The sequence below is a fragment of the Lynx canadensis genome, chromosome B4, assembly GCF_007474595.2.
Source record: "Lynx canadensis isolate LIC74 chromosome B4, mLynCan4.pri.v2, whole genome shotgun sequence".
Classification (NCBI taxonomy): domain Eukaryota; kingdom Metazoa; phylum Chordata; class Mammalia; order Carnivora; family Felidae; genus Lynx; species Lynx canadensis.
Window position 1 is genome coordinate 126779573 of NC_044309.1, and position 16395 is coordinate 126795967.

Consider the following 16395-nt stretch of genomic DNA (forward strand, 5'->3'; position numbering starts at 1 on the left):
CAAGCAGTGTTTAACCTGTGTTTACAGTAAGCACTGTGAGAAATAACTGGCTGAAAGTGTTTGTTACTGTTCAACCTTTTGATGTGCTCTTAAAATGTAGCACAAATCCATAAAACGCCTTGCGATCAACATAAGCGGGAACACAACATTCGAATCCATCTACTCGTTGCTAAGGTATAGCCCTTTCCTCTTCTCTTCAAAACATGTCTAACTGGGCTTTTAAAAGATTTGGTTTTGGAGAAGAAAACCCTCAAGCCTGCCCGGAGGTCCTCCTTTGCTGGACACATCTTACAACCACAAGGGAGCAGTCTTTCCTTTGATGAGGTCTTCCCTCCACCTCCACAGAAATGGCAGAACAAGCGTAAGTTTGCACACCGTCTGAAAGAGATTTCCATTAGCCCTGGACGCCGGAAACCGCAAAGGACAGTCAAGTTTTGATTTTCAAGGGGAAAGCCTTCGCTAAACTTTCGCCCAGCCGCCAGACCTGTTGGTTCCTGGGAGGGGCTCTTTGGAAACCTCGAAGATTCCTACACTCTCGAAGACCCAGAGCGGTGGATTACGGTAATTGAAAAGCTTGGGTGGTTTTGAAAGATTACTCTGTGTGGTGTGCGCTCACATTTCCAGGCTAAGGGGACCGAGCAGAGGAACCCCTTTTGTCACCTTTTGAAATAAGATCAGAGGGGAAGACAGGATCTGAAGTATGGATTAGGAGGTCCTAAATCTTTGCTTATCACCTCCGCGTGGATCATTATAAATGATCGAGTAGTGCAATGAATTTAGGAAATCATGCAAAGTTTCCTTGCAGTCTGTCCTGGAACCAGAAATTAAAAGCCCGGCTGTGCCAGGCTGTCTGAATGGACCAGCACCTACGCTGTGAAGATCTGAAGTCTCGTCTTGCAAGAGATCGGTCTCTGGGGTGATTTGTTTGCTTCCCGGCGAGGGATGGAGAAACGTAAGCCGTCCGGACTGCTGCCCCTGCGGTCGTGCCACCTCCGCGGCGAGCCCCTGGACCTGCCGGGGTCCCTGCCCCGCCTCCCCCTCCGGGACCCCTTCAGGGTCTCGTGGCGTCTCGACGCCGCGTGCTGGGAGCGGGCGCCCCAGGACTGCGCCGCGAGGCGGTCGTGCCCGCCGCTGCCGCTGGACCGCGCCTTCGAGCCCGCCTTCCTCCGCCGGCGCAACGAGCGCGAGCGGCAGCGGGTACGCTGCGTGAACGAGGGGTACGCGCGCCTGCGAGACCACCTGCCCCGCGAGCTGGCCGACCGGCGGCTCAGCAAGGTGGAGACGCTCCGCGCCGCCATCGGCTACATCAAGCACCTCCAGGAGCTGCTGGAGCGCCACGCCCGGGGGCAGGAGGGCCCCGCCGGCACCCGTCCCCCGCGCGCCGCCGAGTGCAACAGCGACGGCGAGTCCAAGGCCTCGTCGGCGCCCTCGCCCTGCAGCGAGCCCGAGGAGGCGGGCAGCTAGCGCGCGCCCGGCCCGGCCCCGGCCCTCCGCGCCCGCTGCAGCCTTGGAGCCCCTGCAAGGGTGGTTTGCATTTTTTGAGCTGGTTTTTTAATCCAGGGCTAAATTTTAGGAAAAAGAAATGCGAGTCTTCCGGCGGGGAACGTGTCTTCTGACCTTTCTGGCTTCCGCCCCCCGACCCAGGCCCCAACTGGGTATGTGCCTGCAGACTTAAAGGTGCTTATTAAGGAAACTCTCCAACGGTACTTCTCAAATGCACACTGTACCGGATCCTGAGCACCTCACTCTAAAAACTCAGAGGGCGATTGGAATTTCCCAGTCAGCGCCGTGGGTACGTTATGCACATAAATATTGACTTCAAGCCAACCTTCACCGAAGAACTTCCCAAAGATGAATAAATAAAAGACAGCCCTTAAGACGAAAGGAAGGTTTTTCCTGCATTCCTTCCTTGGGGAGTTTTGTATTTGAAATTTAATTGACACGGTCATTTTGGGTGAAGGGGACTCCAAGCCGGCACTTGAGCACCCACACAGAGCCCGCTGCTAGCCCAGCGCAGGCTGCGGACCGAGTTCGTGCCTGGTGGTGGTGGTGCGGCCCACGCGCTGAATTTGATACTTCCGGTTTTATCAGAAAGTGGCCATCTGGGGGGCGCCTGGGGGGCTCAGTCGGCTGAGCGTCCGACTTTCGCTCGGGTCACGATCTCGCGATTCGTGGGTTCGAGCCCAGCGTCCCGCTCTGTGCTGACAGCTCAGAGCCTGGAGCCTGTTTCTGATTCTGTGTCTCCCTCTCTCTCTGTCCTTCCCCTGCTTGTGCTCTGTCTCTCTCTGTCTCAAAAGTAAATAAACATTAAAAAAAAGTTTCTTCTTAAAGTGGCCATTTGGAAACTTGGTAGCATTTAGGCAATAGTAACATATGTTAGTGTGCTAGAACTCAGATTTGTATAAAAACTTATTTTCCTCTCCGTTGTTTTTGTCCACTGGTTTTTCATTTTCCTTTTCCCCCTCCCCACTTCTCACTCCACCTAACCTTTGGTTAAATTAAAGTGACATCCCTGACTTTATAAAAAAAAGAAAAAAAGAAATGCATAGATGGTGGAACAGGATGGACTGAAGTTGGTATGTTCTCAGACTTTCATCCCCATGAGGGCTTCTAGATGTACTGGAATTACCCAGTGACTTTGGCTTTGTTCTCAAAAGTCTTTGAAGAACATTTAATTCTGGTCATTTTTGTCTTAGAAACTATTATGATTTAAGTAGATATGTCAAGTGCTTGTTGACCTATGAAGATAAACTTCCTCTCTCTAAAGCTGTTTTTTTTTTAAGTTTATTTATTTATTTTGAGAGAGAGAGAACGAGCAGGGGAGGGGCAGAGACGGAGAGAGAGGCGGACAGAGGATTGGAAGCGGGCTCTGTGCTGACAGCTCATAAACTGATGCAAGACTCAAACTCATAAACTGATGCAAGGCTCGAACTCACGAACTGGTAGATCATGACCTGCCCTGAAACCAAGAGTTGGAGGCTTAACCAACTGAGCCACCTAGGTGCCCCTCTAAAGCTCTTTTCTAATAACTTGGATTGACCTTTCCACAGAGGCAGTCCTGTATGGTGGTGGGGAGTGGCGCCAGGACACAGGAAGGAGAGAAAACTGGGTATGATTTCATCCCCCACACTGGCTCATGAGGTAGGCCAGATGTATCAACTTTTTACAGATGTATCAACTGAGAGAAGTTAATGTTCAATGAGTATCTTTTATGTGCCAGGAATTTTTGTGTGTGTGCTTTTTACATGTTGTTCTTTTAAATTCTCATAAATCTGGGGGTGGATGTTACACATATTTTGTGGTTAAAAATAATGAGGGGCGCCTGGGTAGCTCAGTCTGTTAAGCTCGGACTCTTGATTTTGCCTCAAGGGCATGATCTCACAGGTCCTGAGATTTGAGTCCCAGGTTGAGCTCTGTGCTGACAGCATGGAGCCTGCCTGGGATTCTCTGTCTTCCTCTCTCTCATTCCTTCTCTGCCCCTTCTCTCTCTCAAAATATATAATAAAGGTTTTTGTTGTTGTTTGTTTGTTTGTCTGTTTTTAATGAGGCCTTGTCCAGGTTTGTGTTGCCATGGTTAGTTGAGCTGTGACTCAATGCTGAGTTTGTCTGACCCTAAAGCCCAGGCTTGCTGTGTCCCTTTCTATACCCTCCCTTGCTCCCTCCTTTGCTAGCTGAGTGACAGAGCAAACATTTCTTAACCTGTGAGCAACTCAGTTTCCTCTTCTGTATTGTTTCACAGGAGAGGGTATAGAATACCTTGGTAGTCTGCAAGGTACTAATCAATGGTAAGTTAGTAGTGTATCATCTTTTGGAGAAAACACTATTACTCAGTTCTATGGAGAGTAAAGCCTGACCAAAAATTATCTCTAGGTGGGGGCGCCCAGGTGGCTCAGTTAAGTGTCCAACTTCGGCTCAGGTCATGATCTCACAGTTCATGAGTTCAAGCCCTGTGTCTGTGTGCTGACAGCTCAGAGCCTGGAGCCTGCTTCAGATTCTGTGTCTCCTTCTCTCTCTGCTCATGCTCTGTCCATCTGTCTGTCTGTCTCTCTCTCTCTCTTAAAAATTAACATTTAAAAAGTTAAAAAAATTTTTTTAACATTTATTCATTTCTGAGAGACAGAGACAGAGCATGAGCAGGGAAGGGAGAGGGAGACACAGAATCTAAAGCAGGCTCCAGGCTCGGAGCTGTCAGCACAGAGCCTGACGCGGGGCTCAAACTCACGAACTGCGAGATCATGACCCAAGGTGAAGTTGGACGCTCAACCAACTGAGCCACCCAGGCGCCCCTAAAAAATTTTTTTTTCAATGATCTCTAGGTGGAATTAGTGTGATTTCTTCAGTGTGTCAGAAAGAGGACAGAGTAACCACATTATATTAGGATTTTACCTTCTATTGCAAGGTTCCAGGGGACAAGACTTGACCTGTGGAAACTGAATCCATGTTAAAACATGTAATTACTAGTATTTGTAACAATGGGTTATAGTGGTGTCTGTGTTTCTGGCTGCACAGATAAATGCTTTGCAGTGATTCACAACAAATCTTTACTTTTTCTTTTAAAAATTTTTTTTAATGTTTATCTTCGAGAGATAGAGAGAGAGACAAAGTACAAGTGGGGGAGGGAGAGAGAAGGAGGGAGACACAAAATCTGAAGCAGGCTCCAGGCTCTGAGCTGTCAGCACAGAGCCCGATGTGGGGCTCAAACTCATGAACTGTGAGATCATGACCCGAGCTGAAGTCGGATGCTCAATGGACTGAGCCATCCAGGTGCCCCACTTTACTTTTTCTTAAGAACCACATGGAGTCTTTTAGTTTGAAGGACAAGATGTAACCCTGCTATTACCCGTTACTTAGTTACAGCCTCTCAACACCTGTAATATATCCGTTTTGGTCTCCAGGCAGGTTCTTATTCTATATAAAGGTTTCAGTGAAGCAAGACCAAATGAGATATATTTACTACTGGGAGGGGGGAGGGAGCTGGAAAACTTCCTGGCTTGATTGGAGGAACAGCTAATTAACCAAGTTGTTCATAACCTTGAGAAACTTCTTAGGGGTCTTCGATGAGCAGTAATAACACTCTCCATTCCTTTATTCTGCTCTAGCCACGATCAGCATCTTGACATTCTCTTTTCTACAGTAGGAATAATAACAATAAAAGAGTATGTTTTGTTTAATCTGGATACCGTGGTTGCTTTTAAATGTGGGAAAATGAAATAAAGATTTTTCTTCATCCACGTCTCTAAAATAAATGTGTAAAATGTGTGAATAAATATAATATACCTTGCTGAGATGAGCGGTTTATAAAGAAAAGGACAAAGGCAGTTTTGTTTTTTTTTTAATTTTTTTTTTCAACATTTATTTATTTTTGGGACAGAGAGAGACAGAGCATGAACGGGGGAGGGGCAGAGAGAGAGGGAGACACAGAATCGGAAACAGGCTCCAGGCTCTGAGCCATCAGCCCAGAGCCCGATGTGGGGCTTGAACTCACGGACCACGAGATCGTGACCTGGCTGAAGTCGGACGCTCAACCGACTGCGCCACCCAGGCGCCCCAGGACAAAGGCAGTTTTAAAGGAGAACTTTATTGTGGATAAAAATGCCTTGAGAGATTTTTAATGTGGTTTTGTTCAAAGCCCTACTGAGAATAAGGCAATGACTTTGAGAAGCCTTTTGGGGGAAAAAAAAAAAAGCAATAAAATTCCATCAAAATCATAAAACTTTTTTTAGAGCAAAAAAATCAGGCCATTTTTCTGGAACCTTCCTGATGACTTATAGGAGGAGCACTAATCCAGGAATGAGACCTTTAATTTTTTTTGAATGTTTATTTATTTTTGAATGTTTATTTATTTTGAAGGCTCCAGCTTAGAGCCTGGAGCCTGCTTCTGATTCTGTGTCTCTCTCTCTCTTTGCCCCTGCCCCCCCCCCCCGCCCCTGCTCTGTGTCTCTCTCTCTCTAAAAGAAAAACCAGGGGTACCTGGGTGGCTCAGCCAGTTAAGTGTCTTCAGGTCATGATCTCACGGTTTGTGGGTTTGAACCCCATATCAGGCTCTGTGCTGACAGCTCAGAGCCTGGAGCCTGCTTCAGATTCTGTGTCTCCCTCTCTCTCTGCCTTTCCCCTGCTCGCACTCTGTCTCTCTCAAAAGTAAATAAAACGTTAAAAAAAAAAATTGAAGGAGAGAGAGAGAGAGCATGAGCAGGGGAGGAGCAGAGAGAAAGGGAGGCACAGAATCCAAAGTGGGTTCCAGGCTCTGAGCTGTGACCACAGAACCCGATGTGGGGCTTGAACTCACAAACCATGAGGTCATAACCTGAGCCAAAGTCAACGCTTAACTGACTGAGCCACCCAGGTGCCCCAGGAATGAGACCTTTAATATGTTCGATCTTCCCTTTTCCTGTGGATGAATGCTTAATTAACCATTAGACAATTTGAGTCTTAACAAGGACAAAATAGATTACAAAAAAGTTAAGTAGAAACAATGTGGTAAGCAGAGTTTTATGGAAACAGTGCATCCACAAAAGAAGAAACATTTACATGTCCTTTAAGATCTTTCCTGTTTTTTTGGGGGTTTTTTTTGGGTTTTTTTTTGCCACTCAGCCCAGACATACCCATTGATTATACTGTATTTCTTCTAGAATATTCCCTGTGGTTTGTAACTCTGACTAGTCGAATCTCTGTGACACCCTACAGCGTACCACCCTGAGGGTGCAAAGGAGGAGGCTGTGGGTTGTGGCAGAGTGTGCCTGGCCTGTGGCGTGGTTCAGCACTGCCATCACCAGCCCAGTGACCTTGGGCAAGCCCCTGACTTCCGTGGTCTCAGTTCTCTATGCTAGGACACGTGAAGTTTAGATTGCATGATCTTTTAGGCTCTTCCAGCTCTAGGATGCCATTCAGCTAACATGTGCCGGGTCTGGACTTGAGGAAACAAGTGTCGGCAAGACATGCCTGCTTCCTGCTACATAGTGCGGGGACAGTTTCTGTATCATCTTTTCCCGCTAGAAAAATCCAGGTCCAGAGCAGCAGTTACTCTTTTCTGAGTCCTTGTTGCTGTTACAATGCCCAAAAACAAAACAAAACAAAACAAAAACTACATAATTTTTTGTTGAACGGAATTTGAAGAACCTTGCAATCTGGAGGGAAAAGTGGTATGAAAAAAGGTATACATGGTATATCTGATGTCCAAAATGAAAAATGGTATCTGGGTACAGGAATGCCTGGGTGGCTCTGTCAGTTACACGCACAATTCTTTTTATTCTTTAAAACAAACTTTTTTTTTTACATTTTATTTATTTTTGAGAGACAGAGAACAATGGGGGAGGGACAGAGAGAGAGGGAGACACAGAATCCGAAACAGGCTCCGGGCTCTGAGCTGTCAGCACAGGGCCCGATGCAGGACTTGAACTCATGAACCAAGAGATCATGATCTGAGCCAAAGTCGGACACTCAACCAACTGAGCCACCCAGGTGCCCCAAGCATCTGACTCTTGATCTCAGTTTAGGTCTTGATCTCAGGATCATGAGTTCAAGATTTGCACTGGGCCCTGTGCTGGGCATGGAGACTACTTGGAAAAAAAAAAAAAAGAATGAAAAATGTTATCAGGATACAGAGAAGAGAGGGAGTTATTTCAGCTTCAAGTGAGTAGAAAACTAGGAGGAAATGCTTTTGGGGGTGCAGCACTTGATAGGTGAAACGGAATGAGGATTATAGGCAGAAGATCCAAGGGTGAGGAAACAGGTGCCTTGGAGGCAGGAACTATGTTTGGAGAATAGAAGCTGAGTAACAGGAGACTAGGAAGATTCTAGGAGGCATTGAAATCCAGGCTGAACTTTAATTTTTAGACAATGGGGAACTATTGAATTTTTTTTTTCTTGGAGAGAGGGTGAACTGTTCAGTACTGTGGTTGAGGATCAGTGTGGTGGCAGGAATCAGCAGACCAACAGGATATTACAGTAATGAAAAGAGAGGGAGGGAGGGTCTCTGCCAACACAGTGGCCCTGGAAATGGGGAGGAGGGACGGGCTGGGAGGGGATGTGGTGTGGCCCCTCGGAGTGGGGGAAGGGAAGAGGGAGAAGTTAGAGATAACTCCTGTGAGCTGCCATCAACTGAAACAAGGAACACAGAAAGAGGAGCAGATTTATTCATTTTTTTTTTTTACATTTTTTTAACGTTTATTTATTTTTGAGACAGAGAGAGACAGAGCATGAATGGGGGAGGGGCAGAGAGAGAGGGAGACCCAGAATCTGAAGCAGGCTCCAGGCTCCGAGCTGTCAGCACAGAGCCCTAAGTTGGGCTCAAACTCATGGACCGCGAGATCATGACTTGAGCCGAAGTCGGATGCTTAACCACCGACTGAGCCACCCAGGCGTCCCAAGAGGAGCAGATTTAAAAGGTAAAAGTTGTCTGTTGGAGATGCTGGATTACAAACACTGACAGGCTACTTCTGTCCGCAAGCAGCTGGAAATGCCAGTGTCGAGGTCGGGAGGGAAGACCAAGACAGCTGTGGATTTGGGAGTCGTTCACCTTTGGGCAGTAAGAGGAGTGGCTTCGAGCTCCCAGGCTGAGACTGAGGGGAACATTAGGAGAAAGCTGAGGCAGGTCTCACCGAAGGAGGGGCAGAAGAAGAAATGGCTTTGAAGAGGACTAAGAGGTTGGACGGAGAACCAAGCTAGTGTGAGATCACGGCAATTACAAGCAGGTGTCATTTTTTTTTCTTTTTTTTTTTTTTACAAGCAGGCATCATTTTATAAGAAGGAAGAAGTGGCTGACAGCATCTTATAAATCAGAGGAGTCAGGGAGTTTAGGTGTGAGGGGCACTGATTGGATTCGGCCACTAGAAGATGGCTAGAAACCTTTGTAAGGGCATAACAGGGGCGGGAAGAGAAAGCAGAGGTGAGGTTGAAGCCCGCCCTTTCAAGATGCTTCTCAGCGAATGAAAAACACAGCTGGAATGATGTAAAGGGGAAGCCAAGGGAGGAAAAGATGGTGTATCAAAGGCAGCTCTGAGTCTGCGGTCTGACAGGTGAAAGAGTTCTAGTTGATTCAGAGGCTCATAGGTGACAAGGCTTCAAGGAATCTCAAGTAAGGGGAGGGTCCTAGGAATTGGAAGAAGATTGACGAACTGGAAGGGCAGGGGGTTGGAAGGTAACAAGTTAAGACTAAGGTAGGTGTTTACGTCTCTCAAAAGATGGAATAGGTGTAGACAATGGCAAATAAAATGAGAAAAAGGTTGTGTGGAAGTAGGACACTGGGTTTAGTATTGATCCTTAGGTACTGCCTGGCTTTAAAAGCATTGAGATAATGGTGTTTAACGACTTGGTTAAAAAGTTGCACAAAACGCTCTGTGATGACATAACACTTTAAATGATATTTGTGGGACGCCTGGGTGGCTCCGTTGGTTAAGCATCCAACTTCAGCTCAGGTCATGATCTCATGGTTTGTGAATTAGAGCCTGGCGTCGGGCTCTGTGCTGACAGCTCAGAGCCTGGAGCCTGCTTCAGATTCTGTGTCTCCCTCTCTCTGCTCCTCCCCTGCGTATGCTCTCTCTCTCTCTCTCTCAAAAATAAATAAACATTAAAAAAAAAAAAGTCAGCGATGGTGCTCCTGGGTGGCTCGGTTGGTTAAGTGTCCAACTTGGGCTCAGGTCATGATCTCGCAGTTTGTGAGTTCAAGCCCCATGTCAGGCTCTGTGCTGACAGCTCAGGGCCCAGAATCTGCTTCAGATTCTGTGTCTCCCTCGCTCTCTGCCCCTCCCCCACTCATGTTTCTGTCTGTCTCTCTCTCTCTCTTAAAAATAAAATAAAACAGGGGCGCCTGGGTGGCGTAGTCGGTTAAGCGTCCGACTTCAGCCAGGTCACGATCTCGCGGTCCGTGAGTTCGAGCCCCGCATCGGGCTCTGGGCTGATGGCTCGGAGCCTGGAGCCTGTTTCCAATTCTGTGTCTCCCTCTCTCTCTGCCCCTCCCCCATTCATGCTCTGTCTCTCTCTGTCCCAAAAATAAATAAACGTTGAAAAAAAAAATTAAAAAAAATAAAATAAAATAAAACATTTAAAAACATTAAAAAAGAAAAAATAGCCTAGGGAAAAAGAACAGAGTCTGGAGAGTAGAATTGGGATGCCCTTCAGTTAGCCAGATGCGTAGAGATAGTGTCTGCTCTTTTGGCCAACAGTTTTTGATCTGTGGGGAATATAAAGTCAACCTTGGCGACCTGAACCTACCTCTCATTGTCTTGACTCCAGGGGTTATTCCGCTCTTAGTGGAATTTGAGAGCAAAGTCCCACGAGGCCAAGGACAGCATTTCATGGGATGAGTCAGCGTTACCCAGCTACAACCAAGCCAAACAAGGTTTCAGATGGTGCCTCTCAAAAGCTTTTGAGCTGTTTCTGTCTAGACAAAGGTTTTCTTCAGAGCTTCCAAAGTTATCATTGTCATCTCCAAAACTGGGTGGCAATGAGACTTCTGATGGAGATGTGGACTGGTGGAGTCCTTCTCTGCAGAGCCATCGCTAGAAAGGCAGACTCTTTCCCTAGGCGAGCTCTCTGGACCCTTCTCTGTCAGCCACCGCCAACCCCGCCGTCTGCTCGTCAGGCACACAGGCTGCTGGGAGACAGCAGAGGTGCCTAAAAGGGCTTTGTGTTTTCCTTATTGGCCCGTGAAACCATAGAACCATTTCTAGCTCTGTGATTATTATCGCTGTGTTGTGTATGAGCTTCACTGGCAGGCTCCCTGGGTGGTGAGATGGGTTTTTAATCCTTCCGTAGTTATTTAGCTGTGTCCTCTGGTGAAAGCCTGTCAGCAGCCTTTTCATGTTGGGTTACTCATTGTCATTAACCATGGCCGAAGTGAAACCACAGCTGCTACAGAAGGAAGTGCGTCCAGACGATAAAAACTCTCCAAACTGGTTTTTGCCTCCACAGCAAGCCTTGAGGGGGGCCACTCCTGAAGACATTTCTCCTTTCCCTGACAGTGGGGGAAAAACCTCTCTGAAGGAGGAATCCTATCTCCCGGGTCATGGGACTAGAAAGAGCCTTGGAAAATGTCCTAATGCAGCTCCAGGGGTTTTAGTGAAATGAAGGATTAAACCGTGCAGGGTCAAAGCGTATCTCTTCTCTCCTAAAAGACCTCTAATTGACAGAAATTCTCCACCAGCTAACATTTCCTGGGGGCCTTCCTAGACGGCAGGCTAGCCCTTTATATGTAGTATTCTCACCTGATCACAATCATCCTACGAGGTATGTATTGTGTATCACTCCCATTTTATTTTATGTTTTTAAAGTTTATTTACTTATTTTGGTGGGGGGGGCAGGGGCAGAGAGAGAGAGGGAGAAAGAGAATCCCAAGCAGGTTCCACGCTGTCACCTCGGAGCCCAACACGGGGCTTGAACTCACAAACCATGAGATCCTGACTTGAGCCGAAGTTTGATGCTTACCTGACTGAGCCACCCAGGGGCCCCAGTTCCTCATCTTTAAAATGGAAGTGACATGGGACGCCTGGGTGGCTCAGTCGGTTAAACATCCGACTTCTGCTCAGGTCATGATCTTGCAGTTTGTGAGTTCGAGCCCCACATCGGGCTCTGTGCTGATAGCTGGGAGCCTGGAGCCTGCTTTGGATTCTGTGTCTCCCTCTCTCTCTCTGCCCTTCCCCCACTTTCGCTCTGTCTCCCTCAAAAATAAATAAACATTTTTTTAAAAAAGGCAAGGAACTGAAGCTCAGAGGTTAAATAACGTACACAGAAAAGTGGTAGCAAAGTAAAATAAGTCATACAGAGAAAGACAGATACCATATGTTTTCACTCTTATGTGGATCCTGAGAAACTTAACAGAAGTCCATGGGGGAGGGGAAGAAAAAAAAAAGAGGTTAGAGAGGGAGGGAGCCAAAGCATAAGAGACTCTTAAAAACTGAGAACAAACTGAGGGTTGATGGGGGGTGGGAGGGAGGGGAGGGTGGGTGAGGGGTATTGAGGAGGGCACCTGTTGGGATGAGCACTGGGTGTTGTATGGAAACCAATTTGACAATAAATTTCATATTAAAAAAAAAAAGAAAAGTGGTAGCAAACCATCTTCATCCATCCATTCATCAATTAGCAAACATCAATTATCTACATGGAGGAAGAGAGTCAATAAACAAACGTGAATATATGTTTCAGGTGGTGATAATGACTAAGAAGAAAAATAGAGCAAAGATTTTTGTAATTCAATTACTTTCCATCCTTATGTTCAGGAAACACATCTTCACAGTGCTGAAGCAGGGCCGTGTAGACGTAAACAACTGGATAACTTTGAATCATAACAGCAAATCTGAAGACTGACATTAAGTAAACTCTTCTTGTTTAAGACCCATGGTTACCATACAGCTGAATATCTATGTAAAAAAAAGAATAATAATGAGGGGCAAGAGAGTAAAGTGTATTTGGGATCCTGCCTGACCAGGGGATCCCAATCAGCCGCCATTCACATTCACAGCCACCAAGCTTGATGCGGGGCTGTAGAACATTTCCCTATATTTTCGTTTGAGCTCTGAAGGGAGAGCAAAGCGTTCTCTACAGAAGGCCCATGACTTCACCTTTACAGAGTAGAAAGAACATGGATTCCAGTCCTAACTTCAGTGCTTACTGACTGTGTTTCCTTGGGCAAGAGACGTTACCTCTCTGGACTTCTTTCCTCATCTGTAAAATTAAGGATGAGAACCTATTCCATCTCATAGGGCTGTGGTAAAGGGGAAATGAGTCTACATAAGTGAAAGGTTCCTATAAACTAGAAAGTGCTGTCATCACTAGCCATATGCAAGTCCGTTCTCTGGAAGATAGGGATAGCTTCGCAGAGAAGTACAGCTACTCTATCCACTCTGAGGAAAATTCTTTTCAACATAAAGTCGGTTGATGAGATTCTGAAGTAGAATGATGGATATGGTGACGTACTAGGTTTTCTAACGTTGTATAACGAGCCATTCTTAGACTTAACGATGGCAGCAACTTGTTATCTCTCACCATTGAGGCTGTGGGATTGACTGGGAGGTTCATCTGCTGGTCTCCCTGAGGCTCACGGTTGCTGTCAGAATGCAGCCCGACTTGCCGATGGCCCCACACGGCCTCTCTCCATGTGGTCCTTCATCCTCGAGGAAGTCTGGGCTTCTCTCTATGATCATCTCAGAGCAGCAACAGGAGAATGGAGGCTGTCAGGCACTGGAGGCCAAGGCTCAGGAGTCACACAGTGTCTGAATTCTTTTGGCCGAAGCCAGTCAGAAAGCCAGTGCAGATTGGAGAGACTGCAGAGAGGTGTCCAGGGTCGGAGAAATTTTCATGGCCATGTTGGTGATTGACCTACCACACATACCTTTTAAAAAAATGTTTATTATTTATGTAATTTTTGGAGGCGGGGGGAGAGAGTGTGCACGAGTGGGGTCGGGGCAGAGAGAGAGGGAGCGAGAAAATCCCAAGCAAGCTCTGAGCTGACAGCACAGAGCCTGATGCGGGGCTCTATCTCACCAACCATGACATCATGACCTGAGCTGAAATCAAGAGTCAGACGCTCAACCAACTGAGCCCCCCAGACATCCCTACAACCAATACTTTTATATGTCATTACAGTCTATTTTTAAATTATTTCAGACTTACGTTAATACTGCCAGAACAGTACAGAGAACTCCCATACCTCCATTCACCCACATCCCCCAATTGTTCATATTTTACTGCATTTTTTCTTTTGCCCACTCTGATTACGTGCTAATAATCTTTAGTCATTTTTGGAATCTTCAAACATGATGTCCCAGCACCCTTCAGCACTCCAGTACATATTTTTCGCAAATGAGATCTCAAGTGTGTTTTCTCCAACACCACCAAGCAATTCTCCAATTCTCAATGGACAGTAGCGTGTGTCCTACAATTTAACTCAATTCTGATACTAACTACTTGGAGATAGCCTCAGTCCCACAAGACTGCCCTCAATTCACATATCAACTGTGAGTCCAGGTTGTTGCCTGTGATTCTGACTCACTGGCTGTATATCAGAGGTTCCTCTGACTCCTCTCTTCAGAGGGGGACCCTCCTCTTCTCATCAATCAGTTTGCTAGAGTGGCTCACGGAACTTGGGAAACCAGTTTACTGACTAGATCACTGATTTATTACAAAGAATATTAAAGGATATGAATGAACAGCCACATGAAAACATCCATAGAGAGGTCTGGAAGGGTCCTAAACAGAGAAGCTTCTGTTGCTTTGGAGTTTGGGATGGTCCGCCCTCCTGACATGTGGCTGCATTCTGGTTCACCAACCTGGAAGCTCTCTGAACTCTGTCCTTTTGGGTTTTTATGGAGGCTTCATAACATAGACATGATTAATTAAATCATCAGTCATTGGTGATTGAAGTCAATCTCTAGCCGTTCTCCCCTCCCTGAGATCAGAGGTGGGGCTGAAAGTTACAACCCTCTGATCATCTGGATGGTTCCTCTGGCAACCACCCCTGTCCTTTGGGGCTTTCCAAAGTCCCCTCATAAACCTAGGTGTGATTGAAAGGGGCTTGTTATGAATAACAGACCCCTTTATCACAATTGTCTTAGAAAATTCCAAAGGTTTTAGGAGCTCTGTGCCAGAAACCAGGATGGAGACCAAATATGTATTTCTTATTATAAATCACAACCCCACACAAGGATACTAACATGCATAAACACCAGATCAAGAAGTCAACATTTAGGGGCGCCTGGGTGGCGCAGTCGGTTAAGCGTCCGACTTCAGCCAGGTCACGATCTCGCGGTCCGTGAGTTCGAGCCCCGCGTCGGGCTCTGGGCTGATGGCTCGGAGCCTGGAGCCTGTTTCCGATTCTGTGTCTCCCTCTCTCTCTGCCCCTCCCCCGTTCATGTTCTGTCTCTCTCTGTCCCAAAAATAAATAAACGTTGAAAAAAAAAAAAAAAAAATTAAAAAAAAAAAAAAAAAAAAAAAAAAAAGAAGTCAACATTTATATATCACTACTGACCAATTTACAGATTCTGCTCAAATTTCACCACTGTCTCAAGGATGTCAGTTTTTTCCTTTTTGGTCCAGGATCCTATCCAGGAATACATATTGTCATGTTGTTCAGACTTCTTCAGTCTGAAGAACAGCCTCTCCCTGTCTTTCATTTCCTTGACAGTTTTGAGGGTACATACCTTCATTCTGTAGGAGGACCCTCAGCCTGGGTCCATCTAATGTTTGCTCATGACCAGACTCGGGCCATGCACTGTAGAGAACACCCCAGAGATGTTGCTGTGCCCTTCCCAGTGCCTCATGCCAGGAGATATGACTAGTCCTATCGTTGGCCATGTTAACCATGACCACCTATTTATGTTGGTGTCTGCTCTGGTTTCTCTACCTCAAATTCACCTTCTTCTTCTTTGTAGTTGAATAGTATTTGGGTAGAGAGAGGTAGCCCAATATTATGCCAATATCTTGTTCTTCACCAGACCCCCATCAATTAATTAGCCTTGGTGTTCACTGATAACTCCCATTTGCCCCAGTCATCCCCACAGTGGCTGCCAAATGATGATTCTCCATTTCCATTAGTCCTTCCATACTTATTAGCTGACATTCTTCTATAAAGAAGGGCTTCCCCTACTCTGTTATTAATTTACTCATTTATTTTTATCAGTTTGGACTCATTCCAGAGGGTTGTAACATATTAATCTTATTATTTTTGACAAATATTGTTTCTAGTTATTGAACTTGTTTCTAATTTGACTGGGGGAGGAGGAGCCCCTTCAAACTGGTTCCTTTTGACATGTCCTGTCATTAATTGAGCATTTGATTATTTTCTGGTACAAGATGACTCTCATCTCTCTCTCTCTCACACACACACATGTGCGTGTGAGCGTGCACACACACACACACACACAAACCTAACAAGGATTAAAACCCACAAATGACATGCAAACGTTTGTGTGAGTGTACATTTTTCTGGGGAGAGAGTCGAGCCTGGCTTTAATCAGATTCTCAGAGAAGGTCCCCAACCTCTGAAAATTTATTTAAAAAAAAAAAATTTTTTTTAACGTTTATTTATTTTGAGACAGAGAGAGACAGAGCATGAACGGGGGAGGGGCAGAGAGAGGGAGACACAGAACCGGAAGCAGGCTCCAGGCTCCGAGCCATCAGCCCAGAGCCCGACGCGGGGCTCGAACTCACGGAACGCAAGATCGTGACCTGAGCCGAAGTCGGTCACCCAACCGACTGAGCCACCCAGGTGCCCCTGAAAATTTAAAAACCATCACTAATACCTCAAGGAATTCCTAGTGATTTTTTCAGATCAGCCATTTTTCAGGTTTCTTATCATCAGGTAGCTTGGAGGGGCTTTAGCCCTCTTGCTACCTTAATTACTTCCATCCGAAAACAGTCTCCAGCTTATGGGAAATGCTCAGTGAATGTTAGTTGTTAAGACTG

General features: G+C 46.2%; 1 protein-coding gene across 1 annotated transcript; it reads left to right on the forward strand.

Moving 5' to 3' along the window:
* The first annotated feature begins 316 nt into the window (after positions 1-316).
* On the forward strand, positions 317-1464 carry ASCL4 (achaete-scute family bHLH transcription factor 4). Its single transcript, XM_032593757.1, has one exon. The coding sequence runs from the start codon at positions 943-945 to the stop codon at positions 1462-1464; it is 522 nt and encodes a 173-aa protein (XP_032449648.1). The 5' UTR covers positions 317-942.
* The last annotated feature ends 14931 nt before the right edge of the window (positions 1465-16395 follow it).